At 38.2% G+C, this 20,460-nt stretch overlaps 1 protein-coding gene across 2 annotated transcripts in view; it reads left to right on the plus strand.

The window, feature by feature from the left end:
• The window catches only part of RAB11FIP3 (RAB11 family interacting protein 3), a 156,375-nt gene that overhangs the window by 55,056 nt on the left and 80,859 nt on the right, over positions 1 to 20,460 (plus strand). For both annotated transcript variants that reach the window (XM_043967092.1, XM_043967100.1), the window contains exon 3: positions 15,835 to 15,923. In XM_043967092.1, the coding sequence (XP_043823027.1) occupies positions 15,835 to 15,923 (89 nt within the window). The remainder of the gene's footprint in view (positions 1 to 15,834; positions 15,924 to 20,460) is intronic.

Genomic DNA, 20,460 nt, shown 5'->3' on the forward strand with positions numbered 1-20,460 from the left:
ATTTCATGAATAAAAGGCAAAAGATTTTTTTAAAATCTTGGATTATTATGGCAACTTTTAGAAAAAAACAAAAATAAACCTTGAAACTCTTAGGGTTTTGTTTTGTTTTGGTTTGGTTTGGTTTTGGTTTTGGATAGTAACTGCTAGGAAACAAAATGACTCTGAATATGTGACCACTAAACTTGACCCTGATGGGGCTAATCCAGTCATTTCAACAATCCTTATTAGTTTCTAATGGTGGCCTCTATTGAGCGTACATGTGGCCTAAGCAGTCAGATTGATTACACCATAGGAATGTGTTACGTGTAGACTTGTTTGCTTTTTGTGGGGTCGGAGCTAAGTAGCTTACTTCTAGCAGAATGGTTATAGGAAAGTTAGATATACCTATTTTAAGAGATTATGTCCAGAAAATATGTTTAAAGAAAATTGAGTTTAAAAATGTCATCAATGCAGGCTGTTAGCTATTAAATCAGTGAGGTTTTTGTCATTGTTGAAAAATAGTCTTATTTTCAAGGTTCTCAGATAAGAAAATTATAGACTGGCAGATTATAGTCTATATTTAAGAGGAGATAAAATATTACAAATTATTTTAAAGGTGAGTGAGTACTAGTTTTATGTTGACTCAGAATGTTCTGGTATGAGAGGTCAGTAGCAATTGCTTCTGTGATTTCATCCAGAGTCATGTGATTCTGTCTGGCTCCTAGTATTTAACTTATGTTAATAAGAACCATGTTGCTAAGGAGATAATTGGGAGGTAAATTAAAGAGGAAATAACAAAAGCTATAAATGTAGAAGATCTTTCTTATAATAGTCCTTTTTTTCCTTTTCTTTCTTTCTTTGTTTTTTTTTAAGCAGGAGTAGAACAGGGATAGAATTAAGACAAGAAAGCAAAAGAGTAGCTTGAAAGAATTAAAACTATCAAATGAACTTAATCCATGTAGTAACTATTAAGTTAAAGTAATAATTTGGTGTGTTTTAGTAGAAAGCGTATGGGACATAGTGTCCACCCTCTATTTGTTACTAGCCGCATAAGCTTCAACAAGCTATTTAAAAGAGAAGAGGTGCTTTAGTGATGGCTGCCCTGGAAAAGTAGCCTGGAAAGGCAGGCTGGATCCGAATTATGAAAGGCTCTGAATGTCAAGCATATAGGCCTGTATTTTATGCAGGAGACAATATGGAACTTCTGAATAGGGGAGTGTGCTTCCTGAAGTGTCCCAGGTGATTATCTCCCTTGCTTATCCTAGTCCCTACTCTGTTTATCTTTTAGAGTTATGAGGAAATGACTTAAAAAACCTATTGAATTCTCATAGTTTTATTCAAATTTATTCTCACCAGACTTGGTCTAATTGAGCTTAAGCTCTTCCAATTGAATATAATATAAGACCATATTTGGGACCCATTGAGAATATTTATGAATATTTTGCTAGTTAAATTACATGAGAAGAAGATGGTATTGTGGAAAAGAATACCTAACTCGAAAGGAGATTTAAAATTTTAGGGGCAAAGCCTAATCGTCTTCATAAAACCAGTGGCATAAGGTGATTGCCTCATGATACCTTTTGTGTTGTAGAATAGATTTACTATGATGCCAGTGAGTATAGGCAGTGAACATAGTGCCAATGAGCGTAGTGTAGATGAATGGTATGGTAGTGTGAGTGCTATAACTAGAAACAGTTAACAGTAGTAATTGTGGTGGGCAGCTAGGTGGTGCTTTAGAGGGATGGTTGTTTACTAATGTTGGTTAGAGCAGAGTTATGTAGGGTACACCTGTATTTCATTTAATTTGATGCTAATATTTAAAAACAAAGCAAAATACAAGTAAACTACTTCTTTTTTCCTTTTGCCATCCCATAAGATTTTTGTTTGTCTCTTTACTTTTGTTACAAATTCAACCTATACTTTTTCTTTTCAATCTGTCTGGTAAAAATAAATAAAAATTATACAATTAAATCAGAAAAAAAAGCCAAACCAGAATGTACATGTAGAGTTCATGTCATTGGTCTACAAAATTTGGTTGGGCAATCTTATGTTGGAAGATATCTCACCTATATGAAGAGATAATAGGGTCTTTTGGAGAAGGGGGGGGATATCTTTTAGTTATTTATTGCTCTCTGCATTATTTATGGCTTAAGTTATTGTTATTTAATATTTTAGTATTCTTTTACCCCCTAATTTCCAGCCTTCTGGTGTCAAATTCAATAGCTCAAGTTTCAACCTTGATGTCTTGGATTGTATTTATTGATGATTGAATTAACATCGAGTTTATGGTTTCTCCTCTCCCTTCCCTCCATGCCTCTCCTCCTCTCTCAGTACCCAGCTCAAATTCTACATCTCCATTATGTCTTCCTTATTCTTCCAGCAATCACCATTGATAGGCTTTTGTTTGTTTGTTTTTTAGTGAGGCAATTGGGGTTAAGTGACTTGCTGAGGGTCACACAGCTAGTAAGTGTTAAGTGTCTGAGGCCGAATTTGAACTCAGGTCCTCCTGAATCCAGGGCCGGTGCTCTATCCACTGTGCCACTTAGCTGCCCCCATTGATAGGCTTTTAAAAAATTTCTATAGCACTTTTAGCCTCTCGCACACATTTTGACACTTATCTTGTATATAAGTCTTGTCTTCTGAATAATAATGTAGACTTCTTGAGAGGAGGAATCTGGTTATTTCCCTCAATATTCTGCATGATCTGCTCTACTCTTACTGCCTTCCATTTGAAATTACCTTCCATCATTTACATTGTGTGTGTGTGTGTGTGTGTATGTTTTGGTTTTTTTGTTTTTTTGCGGGGTGATGAGGATTAAGTGACTTGCCCAGGGTCACACAGCTAGTAAGTGTCAAGTGTCTGAGGCTGGATTTGAACTCAGGTCCTCCTGAATCCAGGGCCGGTGCTTTATCCGTTGAGCCACCTAGCTGCCCTCTACATGGTATATATCTTAAGTGTGAAATTTTTTGCATGTTGTCTCCTCTATTAGAATGTGGACTCCTTGAAGACAGGGGACTCTATATGTTTGTCTTTTTTTGCATTTTTTAGCTTGGTGCCTAGTACATAGTTAAGTGCTCAATAAATGCTTGTTTACTGACTTAGTAATATAATTAGGCAATCAAAATACTTGCTAAATAAGAATAACTAACAGTGTTTAAAAGGAACTCAATGGGTTGTTTTCCTTTAAAAAAAAAAAAGCTCCCATAATTTTCCCTGTGTTTCTTGATGTTATTTTCTTCAATCATTTTTTTGTTTTATATCACTTCATTTCTTAATAGATCCCTCCCTTACCCCCCCTGAAAACCAGCCTTTTTAACAAAGAATAAAAAAGAAAGGGGGAAAAACAGTTCAGCAAAACTAAAATATTAATGAAGTCTGGCAATATAAGTACTGTTCTACCTCCCTAGTCCCGCTGCCACCTCTGCAAAAAAAGGAGGAAAGTAATAGGTCTTTTCTTCGAAGTAAAGCTTAGTCCTGATACTTTCACGTGAAAACTATAGAGCATATATTTGGAGTTAGAAAGTCAACAGTACACCTTCCTTATTTAATTTATTTATTTATTTATTTTTAGTGAGGCAATTGGGGTTAAGTGACTTGCCGAGGGTCACACAGCTAGTAAGTGTTAAGTGTCTGAGGCCAGATTTGAACTCAGGTCCTCCTGACTCCAGGGCCGGTGCTCTATCCACTGCGCCATCTAGCTGCCCCCTTATTTTATAATCTAAATAGCTAGGGCCCAGAGAACTTAAGTAGATTCCCCAAGGCCACACAGCTCTCTTGACACTTCTCATCAAGGCTGTGGGTGTGCCTGTTGATCCTAATACTGCTACTCCAATACCATGGCAGCAGGACTGCCTATGCACCTGATGTTGTAAGTAAGGGTCCTGGCTTTAGAGGGAGGCGACCGCTTCTGTTTCAGTGAGATGACAAAGCATATATAGCTGTGGGATACTAATGCTTTCACATAAAAGTCTCTAGAAAAGGGCAAGGCCTGAGTGCCAAGCAGGAGAAAAAGACATGTCTCAGAGTTCGCGTAGCTGGCCGCAAAAGAGGCTGGGCTTAACAACCAGAGAGGTATTTTCGACAGTCCTACAGTTCTATGATATTCCATTTATTCCACATGAGAAGTAGGGTGCTATAATAGTAGAACACTGGGTTTAAAATTAAAAGACCATAAGGAATAGAAGAGTGTAGTATTATGTTTGACATAGATGTTTACTACTTGTGTAGAAATTTCCTAGTGGAAAAATATATGGTTGAGGGGAAAAGAAGGAAGAAAAAAGGAGAGATCATGGTGGGGAACATAATGTTTACTCTACATTATAGATTCTAGACTAGAAGAGAGAAGTGGATAATTAGTTCCTATTATATATCCTAAAGCTAGTATAGAAGCAGTTATGATCAAGAACTTTAGCTACCTTGATATATGCTGGAGATTTCTCTCAGCTATTAGCAAAACATCTGTCAAGTTTTTGATGTGCTCTGCTGATAATTTCATCTTTCAGAAGGTAGAGAACTAATGAAGAAAAGCTAGTTGGTTAAGGAAACTTGGAATGAAGTACCCATGCCATTTTAGATTTTGTAATTAATAAAGAAGGAGACATATATAGTTTGATTTGCAATCACACTTTAAAAGAGTCAATTTCAAATAATTCAATACATAGGATCTTATGACCTAGGTCTCTAAAAAGAAAGTTGACTGAATGAAGAAGGATAGAAGGTTCAAGAATGAAATTCTAATGATGTGTATTTTGAAATGATTCCATTGAGTGATGGGGAAAAAAGGGGCAAATGATAACTAAAGAGATACCATGAAGGAACTCATTGAGCTCAGACTTTAAAAAGACATATACAAAAACTGAAAGTGAAGACAGGTAACGAAAGATCATAGTATCATAAATTTAGAGCTACAAGGGACCTTAGGCATCCAGTTTAATCTCTTCATTTTATAAATGAAAAAAGGTGAAGCTCAGAGAGGTTTGACTTTTCCAAGTAAGAAGTAAATATGTTCAGAATTTGAACCCAGATCCTTTAATTCCAAATCCAGTGTTCTTTCCACTAAGAACATAGATAGACTTTAGAGCTAGAAGGAACCTTTAGGGTAATTTAGTTCATTCTTCCATCTTCCCCCTTAACAGATGAATAATCAAAGAACCAGAAAGGCTATGTGATTTTCTCCAAGGTCATACACGTAGTAACAGAAACAGAATTCTGAAATTATTAATATATGGACATGATAAACTATCATCAGTGATTTTTGAAAAATTATAGAGAATAAGCGATATTACAAGACAAGATGGATAAACTTTCTGGCTTACAGAAAAGGAAAGAAGGTTGAACTAATGAACTTGATTCCAATTGCTAGTAAAATTCTGGAACAAGTTATTAAAAGGATGGCTCCTGAGTAGTTATGTTGAGCACTGTGAATTTGCATAAGTTTATGAAGAACAAGTCTTGCTAGACTTAACCTCATTTCCTTGTTTTTTCTTTGCTAGAGTTACTAGATAGGTAGAACAAGGAAATTCCGTAGAAATAGTATATCCCTGGATTTCAGCAGGACATTTGACAGCTTCTCATGACTCATAGATTGGGATCCACTGCTGAGCCTTCAATGGGTTTCAGACAAGAACCAGATGAGCCAGCCAATGGTGAAAGCAATAATACCTTTTATGTGGCACTTTTTAGCTATGTGGTTTAAGTGAACTCACCCAGGGGAACATGGGGGGGGGGATTAAAGTAATGAAACAAGGGTACCAAGACTGTATAATTACCTCCCACAGAAGAAAAGTAGCTAAGCACCACTCCATACACAAGTTAAACACATACATATTGGGGTCAAGACTGCCACTTCAAAAACTGAAACAACATATTAACTCCCCTTTCCCCCGGGGCTAAGACTAATTTTGTCTCTAAAATATGACATGGAAGAGAAGGCATACAAACAGAGTTGTCGCTAAAAAGTCTTGGGCATGACACTCTACAGGTTATGGAAGAAGGAGGGAGTCCAAAATGGTTCGGTGAGAGGCTTCTTCTAAGAAGGACTTTGTGCATCTTTACTTGACCCTAAGCTCTCATCAGGATCATGAATGGGATACTTCCAGCACTCCATGTATCAGGGCAGCTCTGGGATCAAGGCAGAATAGGAAAACTGGAGAAAGAGGGCTAAGTGTCCTGTAGGGAGGAAGGTCTCCGGAGGAGCTGAATGGTTTCCCTGCCTCTCATCTTAGAGACAGGAAACACCCACCCAATTGGGAAGCTGGAGGTTTCTGATCTTGAAGTTCTAGGCAAAGAAGACTCCAGATAAGGGAACATTCAAGAATAGGGGTAGAGATGAAGGGAAAGGGAAACCAGCACATCATAAACTAACATAAACAACTGGAGAACCATAATATCTGTAGGGAATCCATTTTGCATTTGTACTTTGTACAGGACATATTCCATGACAGAAGCAAACCTCTTTGGTGAGCATGTTTTATTATTTTATGCTTCGGTGTTTACTGAGAATTGTTGAACGAAGTTTTCTCTGTGTTTCACTTATTAATGAACCTTGTATGATCTTAACATGCATGGACAAACTTTGGTGGAAGAGAGCCCTTAAGCTTTCATTTTGTTTTACAGAATCAGATAAGGTTTTTAAAAAATTTACTAAATAATAAACAGAAAACTTTTTTTAGTCTGTATGCATTAAAATTTTTGGTTCCAAATTCCATCCCTCCCTCCCTTTCTTGCTTTCTCCCCTTCCTCAGATAGTAAGCAAATCAGATATAGTTTATACATGTCTATATGCCTTGGTTTTTTTTACTGTAAAGATGTAGTCTGCTGTGGAGAAAGAATCCCCTATCAAAGTCTGCCTCCCATTTCATATTTTCATCAAGAATACCTTGATGTGGGATGGAAATTTGGGGTCAAATTGATTGTGAGTCATCCCAAAAGAATTACAAGACTCAGTGACTCAGTTTCCCAAGTTTTATTGCAATACTGTGGGTGACCACAGGGAGAGAACCAGAATATTGGAAAGACATCTCTCCAATAAGGAAAGGAAAGACAGTTATATTTATAGTATGGATAAATTGATTATCAGTCTCATTATAATACTCTCTACCTAGGGGTGTTACAAGGGAGGGCTTATCCTAATTTGGAGTTCCTGGGGTCCTAAACCAACCCCTGAGGCTGGTACTTTTTTCAGTGGAGGTGTGTTTTGGGGGTTTACACGTCATAAGCTGAATCTAGGGACAAATTTGGCCTTTTCTGCTCATGTCTCTTTCTGATTCCCATGGCTAGTTTCAAAATATAATCATTTTTCTTTAGAATTTCTATAGTCTTATCAGGTCTCCGCAGCCTAGCTCCCTCTGTTCCCGTCATGGGTACTGATCACTGTGGGTACAATAACCTGGTAAGTTCATTTATAAGTTGCTACCTGAGGCACACCTAGAAGGAAGCGAGGGATTCTGTGAGGCAGAGGTGAAAAAGGAATGGATTCAGCGAATAGTGACAGGAGTAGTACAAAGTCATAGAGATAGGAAATGAAACGCCATGCGAGAAATAAAGAAATGACTGATTCCGCTGGACTGTGATTGTGAAAGGGAAAGTAGTATATAATAAGGCTGAATGGATGCTTTAGTCTAGATTGTACAGGGCTTTAAAAGCAAAACAAAGGAATTGGTATTTTATCCTAGAGGCAATAGGGAGCCATTGCAGTTGACTGAATAAGAAGGGACATTGTTAGATCTGACCTTAAGGAAAATCACTTTGGCAATTGTTTGGCCATTATAACATTACAGGTGAGAGGTGATGAGGGCCTGAACTTTAGGCAGTGTCTGTGAGAATGGAGAGAAGGTTCTGGATAGTGAGAACTGTGGAGGCAGAAATGGCAAGATTTGGCCAAGGATTGGATATGTGGGGAGAGGGAGAGGGAGGAGTCAAGTATAATGCCAAGGCTATGAATCTGGGAAACTGAAATAATGTTAATACTCTTGACAGAAACAGGAAAGGTTAGAGGTAGGGAAGGGTTTGGAAGGGAAGATCAGTTCTGCTTTTGACATGTAGAATTTGAGATATCTCCAGTCTGACTGGAGTTCTGGAGAAACTCAGGCTGAATATATAGATCTCTGAGTCATCTGCATGATCATTAAGCCCATTGGAGCTAATAAGATCATTAAGAGAGAGTTTAGGGGGCAGCTAGATAGCACAGTGGATAAAGCACTGTCCCTGGATTCAGAAGTACCTGAGTTCAAATCCGGCCTCAGACACTTGATACTTACTAGCTGTGTGACCCTGGGCAAGTCACTTAATCCCCATTGCCCCCCCCCCCAAATAGAATCCTAAGAGAGAGTTTAGATAAAGAAGTAAAAATTTCTGTCCCCGACATGGGAAGGGCAAATGTCATGGTTCTGCTTATCAATGATGACATATGGTCACTTGTGGTGAGACCTCAGAAGCTACCTAGTTCAATTCTTTAATTTTACAGGTGAGGAAACAGAGAAGCCAGACAAAGTCAAATGACTTGCCCAAGATCACCCAAGCACCAGACTCTCCAACTCCAGAGCCAGTACTTTTTTTTTCTACAACCATCCTACTTCTTGTTTGATTGAAAGCTTTGTGTATAAATTATTTGGGGATTCTACAATAATCTTTCTCCAGTCTTATTTTCCCTTTTACTTTTTTCACTGTTTTATGAGATGGTAATACTTGGAATTTTCTAATCTAGGATGGGGCTGCTAGATGATACAGTGAATAGAGAGAGCACCAGCCCTGAAGTTGGGAGGACCTGAATTCAAATGTCACTTCACACACTTAATAGCTGTGTGACCCTGGGCAAGTCACTTAATCCAAATTGTTTTAAACATCCAGGGCTATCTCCAATTGTCCTTATGTATATCTTTTGTTGTTGTTTATTTTTACAAGGCAGTGAGGGTTAAGTGACTTGTCCAGGGTCACACAGCTAGTTAAGTGTTAAGTGTCTGAGGCCAGATTTGAACTCAGGTCCTCCTGAATGTAGGGCCAGTGCTTTATCCACTGTGCCACCTAGAAGTCTCTCCTTATATATATTTTGCCCTTGGACCCAGATGGCTCTGGAGGACAGAGTAAGGTTGGTGACTTTGCACAGAACTCCCTCACTTAAATCCAATTCACTGCAAGTCATAACATGGTCCTCTTTGAGAATGAAGGACAAACAACAACAGTCTAGGATAAATTTAGCCAGATCCAGACCTATCATACATCTGTACCTCCAGCCTGGCACTACAGGTTCTTTCCTGCCCTGAGGTTGAAGGCTTTCATTATGTCTAGCCCGGATTCAGACCTACCACACTACTCCCCAGCTATTTTCATGGCATGCTGTTCCTTTGCATACCCTGATCTTCTCTACCTTCCCTGACACCCTAAACCCAGTTTCCAATTTGAATCTTAAAAGCAATAATGGAATCAATATTACCACAACATTCCTCCCTGCCCACTATTCCCTGGAGCTTAGATCTTCCCCTTATAAACTCCTTGAGGGCAGGGGCTGTCTTTGTTTACTTGTATTTGTATCCTTTATACTTAGCACAGTGCCTGGCACATAGTATGTGCTTTTTCTCATATTCTAAATGGGGGAAGTAGGACAGCCAGCTTACTTCTGCCCTTTCCTACTGCTTGGCAAGGATAATACGTGGTTTTTAAGTTCTTTTGGCTTCTTGCTTGGGTGGTTAATGAAAATAAATTCTATTTCTGAAGGAAAGCCTCATTTTCCTTGACCTCTCTGTAGCCTTTGACGCTGTTGATCACTCACTCCTCCTTGATACTCACTTTTCTCTAGGTTTTCGGGATCCCACTCTCTCCTGGTTTTCCTTCCACCTATCTGACTTACTCCTCTGTCTCCTTTACTAGATCTTCTAAATCACACTCTCTTAACTGTATGGGGTCCCTTAGGATTCTGGCTTGAATTGTCTTCTTTTCTCCATCTCTACTACTACATTTGCTGATCCTATGGATTTAATTTTCATCTTTTTGAAATCTACTTTTCCTGCCCCAGTATCTCTGCTGACGTCCAACCTTACATTTCCAACTGCCTTTCAGACATCTTGAACTGGATGTCCTGTGGATTGTCCCAAACAGAACTCATTATCTTTCCCCCTAGATCCTTGCTCTCTCCTGTTGTTCAGTCATGTCTGACTCTTCGTGACCCCATTTGAGGTGTTCTTGGCAAAGATAACGGAGTGCTTTGCCATTTCCTTCCCCAGCTCATTTAGCAGATGAGGAACTGAGGCAAACAGGGTGAAGTGACATCACCCAGCTGCAGTAATACAGCTAGTATGTGTCAGAGGCCAGATTTGAGCTCAGGAAGATGAGTCTTCCTTACTCCAGACCCAGAAGTCTCTATCCATGCCACCTAGCTGCTGTCTCTGCCCCCTATTACTGCAGAGAGCAACACCATCCTCCCAGTCCCTCAGCTTTGCAACTCATTTTCGTAACATCTCTCAAATGAGCCTCCTTCTCTCTGCTGACACTGCCACCACTCTCGTGCAGGCCTTCATCACTTCAGGCCTAGACCATTGCAGTAGCCTGCGGGTGGGTCTGCCTGCCTCAAATCTCTCCCCAGTCCAATCTCTTATCCATTCAGCCACTAAAGTGATTTCCTTAAAATACAAGTCTGTTCATGTCATCCCTCTCCCTTCTTCTCAGTAAACTCCAATAAATTCCTGTTACCTTCAGGAGTAAATACAAAATACTCTGTTTGGCATTCAAAGCCCTTTATCACCTGGCCCCTTCTTACCTTCCAGTCTTTTTCCACCTCACTCCCCAAAATATGATCTTTGATCTAATGACTGGCCTCCTTGTTGTTCTTGGAACAACAAGACACTCCATCTCTCAGCTCCAGGTATTCTCAGGCTGTCCCTCATGCCTGAAATGCCCTCCCTCCTCGATCCCAACTACTGACCTTCCTGGCTTTGTTCAAGACCCAACCAAAGTCCCACTTCCTACTGGAAGCCTTGCCCAGCCCCTCTAATTCCAGTGCCTTCTCTCCATTAATTATTTCCTATTTGTCCTTGCTTCATTTATATTTGCTTGTATGTGGTCTCCTCTATTAGATTGTAAGCTCCTTAAGGGCAGGAATTGTCTTTTGCCTCTTTTTGTTTCCCTAGTGCTTAGTACAGTGCCTGGCACATAGTAGGCATTTAATATATATTTATTGACTCGAATTATCCATTTCCCATTTTTGAGGATTAGTGGTTTATTTTAAAGAAATTAGATTTTAGCTGTTTTAAGTTTACACAGGAATTTGGAACTCAAAATTTTATATTAGAAATCCTTTTTAAAAAGTCAGTGTTGGGGGGCAGCTAGGTGGCGCAGTGGATAGAACACCGGCCCTGAATTCAGGAGGACCTGAGTTCAAATCTGGCCTCAGACATTTAACACTTACTAGCTGTGTGACCCTAGGCAAGTCACTTAACCCCAATTGCTTCACCAAAAAGCAAAAAAGCAAAAACAAAACCAAAACCAAACAAACAAGTCAGTGAGTTTTTCACTCCATTGCTATGCACATAGTAAGCATTTAATAAATATTTGTGATTGATCAGAAAAAAAGTGCACTAGGTCTTCTTATCTGCATTTCTTCTAAACTGATATTAATTTTTATTCTTGCTTAACCAGTTAGTGATCTGACTACACACAGACAACTATTTCTGAAACGACTCCAGTGTCAGGAAACAGTCATTTTCTTTTGGTTAATATATGATCAATTTTTTATGAACAAGCAATGTTTTCAATATTTAATAACTTTTCCTCCCCATTTATTGAGAATTTTATTTTTCCCCAAATTACCTGTAAAAACAAATTTTTACATGGATATTTAAAACTTTGTGTTCTAACTTCTCTTCCTCCCTCCCTCCCCACCCCCCTTAAGAACACAAGCAATTCAATATAAGTTATACACATGTAGTCATGCAAAGAATTTCCACATTAGTCAGGTTGTGAAAGAAAACAGACAAAAACCTTAAGAAAAAGAAACTAAAAAAATTATGTTTCAATCTGTATTCAGACACCATCAGTTCTTTCTCTGGAGATGGATTGCATTTTTCATAAGTCCTTCAGAGTTGTCTTGGATCTTTGTATTGCTGAAAATAGCTAAGTCATTCACAGCAGATCATCTTACAATATTGCTGTTACTTTGTATAAAGTACATTTCACTTTTGTATCAGCTCACGTAAGTCTTTCCAGGTTTTTCTGATAGCGTCCTGCTCATCATTTCTTATATCAAAATAGTATTCTATCATTATCTCATCCCACAATTTATTCAGCCATTCCCCAAATGATGGGCATCTCCTCAATTTCGAATTCAACTTTTTGTTTTTTATCTCTTTTTGGATATCGACCTAGTAGTGGTATTACTAGGTCAAAGAGTATACATGGTTTTGTAGCCCTCTGGCTATATTTCCAAATTGCTGTACAGAATTTAATAAGTACTTTTTAAAAGAAAAAATACAAACTATCAACAAACATGAAAAATTCTCCAAATAACAAAGAGTAAGAGAAATGCAAATGAAAACAACTTTAGATTTTACCTCATTCCCATTTAATAATGAAAATAAGGAAATAATGTTGATGGAGCTGTGAGAAGGACGATGCCATGAGCACTGTAAGAGAAGATTACCAAGTATCCCATAAAATGATGTTTCTTGACACTCTTTTAAAAATTTAATGTTTAAATTCTGAACTGAAATACAAAAAAGGAGTATTTTCACATGCACAGCAGAAAACAGAGGATTCTTTATGAAACCATGAAACTCCCGTTTTATCCCACTTCCTTAAAAAATGTATATATAAACTTTTATAAATATATATAGTTGATATGTTTATATATAAAATTCTATTTACAAAACTGCCACCTAGCTGCCCCTTGTCCTAAACACTTTTTTTTTTGTTTTTGTTTTTTTGCTGGACAATGAGGGTTAAGTGATTTGCCCAGGGTCACACAGCTAGTAAGTGTCAAGTGTCTGAGGCCGAATTTGAACTCAGGTACTCCTGAATCCAGGGACAGTGCTTTATCCACTGTGCCACCTAGCTGCCCCTCTATACGCTTTTTAAAATGTTAGAGCAGGGGCAGCTAGGTGGTGCAGTGGATAGAGCACCGGCCCTGAAGTCAGAAGGACCTGAGTTCAAATCTGACCTCAGACACTTAACACGTACTAGCTGTGTGACCCATGGCAAGTCACTTAACCCCAACTGCCTCACCAAAAAAAAAAAAAAAAATAATAATAATAATAAATAAATAAATAAAATAAAATGTTAGAGTGACTCTTTTTGGGATGTGAGGCATTAATATTTTAATAATAATTTCTACCTCCCCCAAATTAACCTAGAGAAAGAAAAAAAGCCCTTGAAGCAAACAATCATGGTAAAAAAACCCAATGAATCCACATAGTGGCCATCATAAAAATGTACATCTCTGCACCTTATGTCCATCACCTCTTTGCAAGGAGGTAGGTAATATCCTTCATCCTAAGTCCTCAGGAGATATATTTATTAAATGCCTACTATGTGCCAGGCACTATGCTCAGTGCTGGCATAAAGTTGTTTAAAGTTGTTTTTCTTTACAATGTTATTGTCTTTTTATAGATAGTTTCTATGGTTCTGCTCACTTCACTCTGTATCAGTTCATACTACCTAAGATTCTCTGAAATTATCCCTTTATCATTTCTTTCTTTCTTTTTTTGGTGAGGCAATTGGGGTTAAGTGACTTGCCTAGGGTCACACAGCTAGTAATTGTTAAGTGTCTGCAGGCCAGACTTGAACTCAGGTCCTCCTGAATCCAGGGCCAGTGCTCTATCCACTGTGCCACCTAACTGCCCCATTTTATCATTTCTTAAGGTATAATAGAATTTCATTATAGTCATTCCCCGCAGTTGCCTCATAGATTCTAGTTTTGGTCTTATCTTTTCTAATTTTTCTTCTTCTCTCCTAACCCCTACCATAATTCCCCTTTAGGGGTTAGGAAGTTTATTTTACTTGCCACTATGCCATTCCCAGTGTTATTCTCCCTCTTTAACCAGTCCAATCCCCTCCTCCCTGCTTGACTCCTTGTTGAGATTGATATATTTCTGTATCAAAACTGTTTGTATAAGGATTTGTGGACTCAACTCTCTTTTGTCCATTTCAGGTAAGTGTTAAGTTCATGTAATAGCTACTCCATCTCTTTCCTTCATGTTTATGTATTCTTCTCATATACTTACTTATAGGGAATTGCAATTTCTTGCCCTTTCTCCTTTCCGACCTAGTGTGTTCTTTCTTTTCTTCTCCCTTCTCTTTCTCCCTTCAAACCTTCAGAACAGAACTGAGCACCATCTCATGGAATTTGGCCCTCTTGGATCTATAAGTTTCTGAATGCTGGATCTTCAGAACCCTTTCTGGTATCTCACAAAAGAATGTGAGGGATTTCTGAGCTCCTGTGCCTAGGCTGTCTGGGTCTGAGTACTAGACTATACTGTGCTGATTGCTTTCTGGGGTTTTCAGGGTCCCTGCCCTGGGGCTTTCTCAGGAGCCCCCTCCTCTCTTGCTACACATAGCCTTTTCTGGTTTCATTGGGTCTGAACCCTCCTTCCTATTGTCTGAGGATGTCTCTGAATCTTTTTATGCAGTTCTGTGGTGGAAAACATCACTCACCATCATTTCTCGTTGGATTTATTGATCATGACTTGATTTGATGTGAACTTCATAGTTTTTCTTGAATAAGTATGTGGGAGCTGCACAACCTGTCTCCTGGTCAGGCAGCCCTCTTGGTTAAAAGTTTCTCTTTTGATCTCCAAATCCAAGGGAAAAAAAAAAAACTGCGGAGTACAGATGCTGAATGAACCATACTATTTCTTTTGTTTTTGATGCTGGTTTTTTTTCTATTTTGAGGTTTTTCATCATTGCTCTGATTTTTTCTCTTATAACATGACTAATGCAGAAATATGTTTAATGTTATTATGTATATATATAGATATAACCTATATCAGATTACCTGCTGTCTAGGGGAGGGGGGAGGGAGAGGAGGGAGGGAGAAAAATCTGAAATTGTAAAGCTTGTATAAACAAAAGTTGAGAACTATTTTTACATGTAACGGAAGAAAATAAAATACTTTATTAATTAAAAAAAATAAAATAAAAAAATAAAAGTTTCTCTCTTCTCCCTTAAGGCCACACTAAGGCCAACTCTGCCTCCTCCTTTTTTCACCTTTCCAAGGAGTACCTGTGAGTCATTCTTGCATTTAGCTACAACGGTTTTGTTTTCTGATTTCATTTATAGTGAAAGTCTCCATATAGGTATGATTGAATTCTTCTTGTAAAATAACAACTTGTTAGTTGTTGGATAAAAATTTCACATTTAGAACACTCAGTTAAATGTTCATAGATAGTCTAAGAACTATCATTTTAGTACTCCCCTCCTTTTTGTTTTAACTATCCAAGTAATTACCATGTGAGCAAAAGATGACCATGTAGGCCCATGGGCCATTGCATATTTTATCTATTTCAGAGTTGCCATGCCCAAAGAATTCCTAGCCTAGTGGTCAGCATGTTGGTAATATGTCTCTTTCTGGGAGACTGTCCCCCAGACAACCATTTTTGTTGATAGTACAGTCAAGGTCTTTCCATTTTATTGGAATTTGCTAGATCCTGTCTTTGTATCTTCAGTTTTTATCACAGTAGTTTGTACATAATAGGTACTTAGTCCATGTTTGTTTAATTGAAATCAAAGTTTGTTTTCTGTTGATAAAGACTTCACTAACCCAGTTATTATCTCCGTGCTTCGATGAGATATTTGAACGGGAAATATAAATGTCATACCAAAAGACACATGGTTAACTGTAACTACTAAAAGCTATATTCTTTTTCCTATAGATCCTGAGAGCCAGTTGTATGACATTGGATATGTCCAAGAAGATTCCCCTGCCTGCCCTGATGAGTTTGACGATTTTGTTACTTATGAGGCAAGTATCATGAAAAAATCAGGGGCCCGTGGCACAAGGCATAATTAATACAACATGGTAGCACATAATGAGTACTTAATTAAAAGTGGTTGTTGCATTGAGTTCAGTGTTAAGGACTCCATGATTCAGTTAATGAAACAGATCTAACTATGAAGAGTGTTTTATTTGTCTTAAATTTGGTTTAACAAAAGTTTGATCTTAAACTTGAATGGAAATTGTTTTGGTATACAGTATAGAGAAACCTTGTATCATTAGGGTGGTAGTTATGTTTTGAAGTTGCCATAATGTTTTTTGACTGTTTCGCCAGAAGTGACTCTGTCATTTATCAGATACTGATTAAGTACCTATTATGTGGAAGGTCCCTCGAGAGGCGTAAAGATCTCTCCTTACACAGAAGGAATGTAGTCTAGAGTCTGAATTGCTGGGCCTAGAATCAGAAAGGCCTGGATTCAAGTCCCACCTCTCGACACTAGCTATGGAGACATGGGCAATTGATCATAGAGCCAGACCAGCAGATTGACCAATCCAAGAGCAAGCTTTGGAGAACAGCCACATTTAGATGGTGATATATGGCTAATGAGTCAGCAAAGGATACTGAGGAGTGGTGAGACAGGAAGAAGGAGAACCAGAACAGAATAGTACCATGAAATGTCAAAGAAGAAAAAGTGTCTAATAGAAGAGGGTGGTCAACAGTGTCAAATTGCAGCAGAGAGGTCAGGTAGAATGAAGACTGAGAAAAAGACCATTAGATTTGGCAAATCAGAGATCATTGCTAACTTAACAACCAAGCCATTTAACTTCATTCATTAAACATGTCTCACTGTCTTTGAAATGGGAAGAATAATACCTCAGAAGGCTGTGATGTGGGTTAAATGAAATACTGTATGTAAAGCATTTTGCAAGTTTTAAAGCACTATATAAAGTCAGTTATTACAGGTTGGTATTGGGAGATGATACATGTATATATAGCTGAATATAATATAAATTGAAATATTAGTGCTGGACACAGTAATCACTCTAAAAGGATTGTGATTACTCAGTAAGAGGAATACAGTGTGTTGTGTAATCAAATGAGAGCAGATTGAACACCGAAGCTTGACACTTCTGAAAATATATGTGCTAAGGTCTCCTGTAACTGCTTAATATTCACAGTTGCCTGAGGAAGAGCATCTAAGCTCTAGCTTTTATAGACCCATGCTTTGAGATATTAATGAGACACCCTGTGTAAACCAACCCCTCCAAGTCTGTTGTCAAACAGAAGGACAGAGCAGAATGTTATAGATATTCTGTGATGTCAGAATCCCCTTTCATTAGGTTACCAGAAAAGGGCAGCTCAGAGGACTGTGAGTTTTCATTTTATCAAAATTTTTCCTTAAAACAAAAAAATTCAACTATGTTAGGAAGATTGACTAATCTATGCTTTGTTAATATGCCTTCTCTTCCTCCTTCCAAATGTAACCAATGCTATTGTTATAGTGACTTGTTTGTCACCCATAATTGTAGGCCTTTTGTTTCCCACTTGTGTTGAATTTTCCAGCCTGAAAGCACAGTTAGTGGGGATAAGTTGTCAGAATTATCCTTTTACCAAACTCTTTCCTGGTTCCAGAGAATAAGAATAGATACAAGGAGAATTAATATCTGACTGGCTTTAAATGTTCTTAAGAAAAACTTTAAAATGTACTTCAAGGGGCAGTGAGGTGGCGCAGTGGATAAAGCACTGGCCCTGGATTCAGGAGTACCTGAGTTCAAATCCGGCCTCAGACACTTGACACTTACTAGTTGTGTGACCCTGGGCAAGTCACTTAACCCTCATTGCCCTGCAAAAAAACCAAAACAAAACAAAAATGTCCTTCAGGCATTTTGGAGATCCTTTAAGTCTTAAAGGCTAACTTCTAATATGAAAAAAGCATTGAACTTGCAACCTGGCCCTGGCCCTAGTTCAGAGGCTGCTATCGACCAGCTTTGTGACCTGGGCAAATTACTTAACTAGGCTTCAGTTTCTTCTGTAAAATGAGAGCATCCTCATTTTCATCATGACCATCATCAAAATAACAATTTGTGTAAGATTTTATGAGCGACTGTGTGTGTGTTTGTGTGGGTGGGTGGGAGGGTGTGGTGTGGTGTGGTGTGTGGTGTGGTGTGGAAGAGAGCAGGCTTTTGAGCCAGGAAAACCCTAATTCATGTCCTATCTCCGACACACACTGGCTGTGTGATCCTGAGCCAAGTCACTCACCCTCTTGCCGCTGAGCTTGGAGTTTAGGGAGAGCCCCAGAAGCTTCTTGAACAGGGGAGTGAAATGTTCAGAGCAGGAAGATTATCTTGGGAGCTGTATGGGGGATGGGTGAGATGTGAGCAAGACCACACACATGGACCCAGTAATGAGACTCTTGGTCCAGCCATAGATGATGAGCCTGGACTAAGGTAGGCTTATGAATGTAGAGTAGGGGACAGTTTGAGAGAGATGCTGAAGTAGAACTGACAGATTTGATGTATGTGAAGTAATGCCCCGCCCCTGCCCCAAATCACCAAGGCCAGAAGGTAGGCTCTCCTCCTTATTCTTTGATCCTTCACCCCCAAACACATATGCTATACTTTTTTCATTCTGCCCTTTAACGGCTTGTTTTCCTCTTCAAGGTGCATCTTGCTAATTTTAACCTCATTTTACTTGCATCACAATATTACTTATTCTACCTCTACTCCCTCAGGATACACTGGATGCAATAGCGCCACTGCTTTCTCCCAAGGACAGCAAATCTCTTACCATTTATTTACCACTTATTGGCTACAAGTTTATTAAAAGCATGGATCATAATCCTGATACAAAATACAAATTTGGCTCCTAGTGCTAATACCATATCTTTTTCAGCTATTGCTTCCCAGATGCCTTACCACTTTTGAAATTTAACAAAGTTACAAAGGAGTTATACAATTATTGCAGTCTGTTTTTTAAAAAATAACAAATATAATATATAATTGTTGTGGGTTGGATAACTAACATAAGTACAAACATATATGCATATATTTGAGGTATGATCATATATATACATATATTTGAAGTATATATAGATGTATATTTTACGTGTACCAAAATATTGGTTTTCTACCACTGTGTGTAGATTTATGTGTGTCACATGTATATATATGTATATATACACATGTGTGTATATATATACATACACATATGTAATTATTATACATGCACTCCAAATCTGGTTCTCTGGGGTTTTTTTTGAGGAGATTAAACAAAATTTTAGAGACTTAAAATAATTTAAAGTAATTCCATTCCCCAAAACATGGCAGAAAAAGTTATCTCTAAGTGGAGCTAATCATCTTCATTTTGAACCTAGGTAAACATTCAGAACTCTATTATAGCTAATAGTTTTTGTTAAAAACTTAATATAGACTTTTTTTTTAGTGAGGCAATTGGGGTTAAGTGACTTGCCCAGGGTCACACAGCTAGTAAGTATCAAGTGTCTGAGGCTGGATTTGAACTCAGGTCCTCCTGAATCCAGGGCCAGTGCTCTATCCATTGTACCACCTAGCTGCCCCAATATAGACTTTTGAGATGGTTCTTCAGTGATGCCTAAAATGTATACATAGACACAGTAGTGATCTCCTAATTTTGAGAGAGAAAATTATGATATTTTATTATTTCTTCCTTATATCTCTTTCTGTATGGGTTTTGGTGTCACAAAAACCTAACAACCTTATAAATTAAGAAATTCAGAAAACAAATCTCTTGAAAACAATACAACATCTGTGCTACTTTTTTTTTTTTAAGTGAGGCAGTTGGGGTTAAGTGACTTGCCCAGGGTCACACAGCTAGTAAGTGTTAAGTGTCTGAGGCCGGATTTGAACTCAAGTACTCCTGACTCCAGGGCTGGTACTCTATCCACTGCGCCACCTAGCTGCCCCATCTGTGCTACTTTAAAAAAATTAATTTTTATGTTCAGTCTACAGCCAAAATAGGCCAAAATACATTATGCTAGTGGGTAAAATATATTTCCGAAATAGAAGGCAACACAAATGAAAAAGGTTCTCATTCTCACCATCCTTTTGATCCTCCATATTTAAAACCTGTGTTGTAGTGTCTTGGATACTACAGATGAAGGAATAACAATATTTAATTTGACTTTACTCATAGACTGTATAGAGGACTAAAAAAATTAATTTTACTTGAACTCATTAAATACCCACTACATACAAAGCATTGTCTTGGACCCTGAGGAGTAATGATCATGATGTTTCTGTCACTGGTTAAAGAAATAAAGATTTAGGACATATAAGATTGTAGCATTTAAGGCTAGAAAGGAGCCTTAAAGATTATTGAGTCCAACCCTTTCATTTTACAGATAAGGAAATAGAGGTACAAAGAGATTAAATGACTTGCACAAGGTAATACAGGTACTAACTAGCAGAGCTATGATTTTATCAGATCCCCTGACTCCAACGCCGACATTCTTTCTATTCCAACATGTTTCTCAGAGGACCAAAGTGAGATTTAGAGGATTTATGTTTGCCTAAGGTCACACAGATA

This window comes from Dromiciops gliroides, chromosome 1 (assembly GCF_019393635.1).
Source record: "Dromiciops gliroides isolate mDroGli1 chromosome 1, mDroGli1.pri, whole genome shotgun sequence".
Taxonomy (NCBI): Eukaryota; Metazoa; Chordata; class Mammalia; order Microbiotheria; family Microbiotheriidae; genus Dromiciops; species Dromiciops gliroides.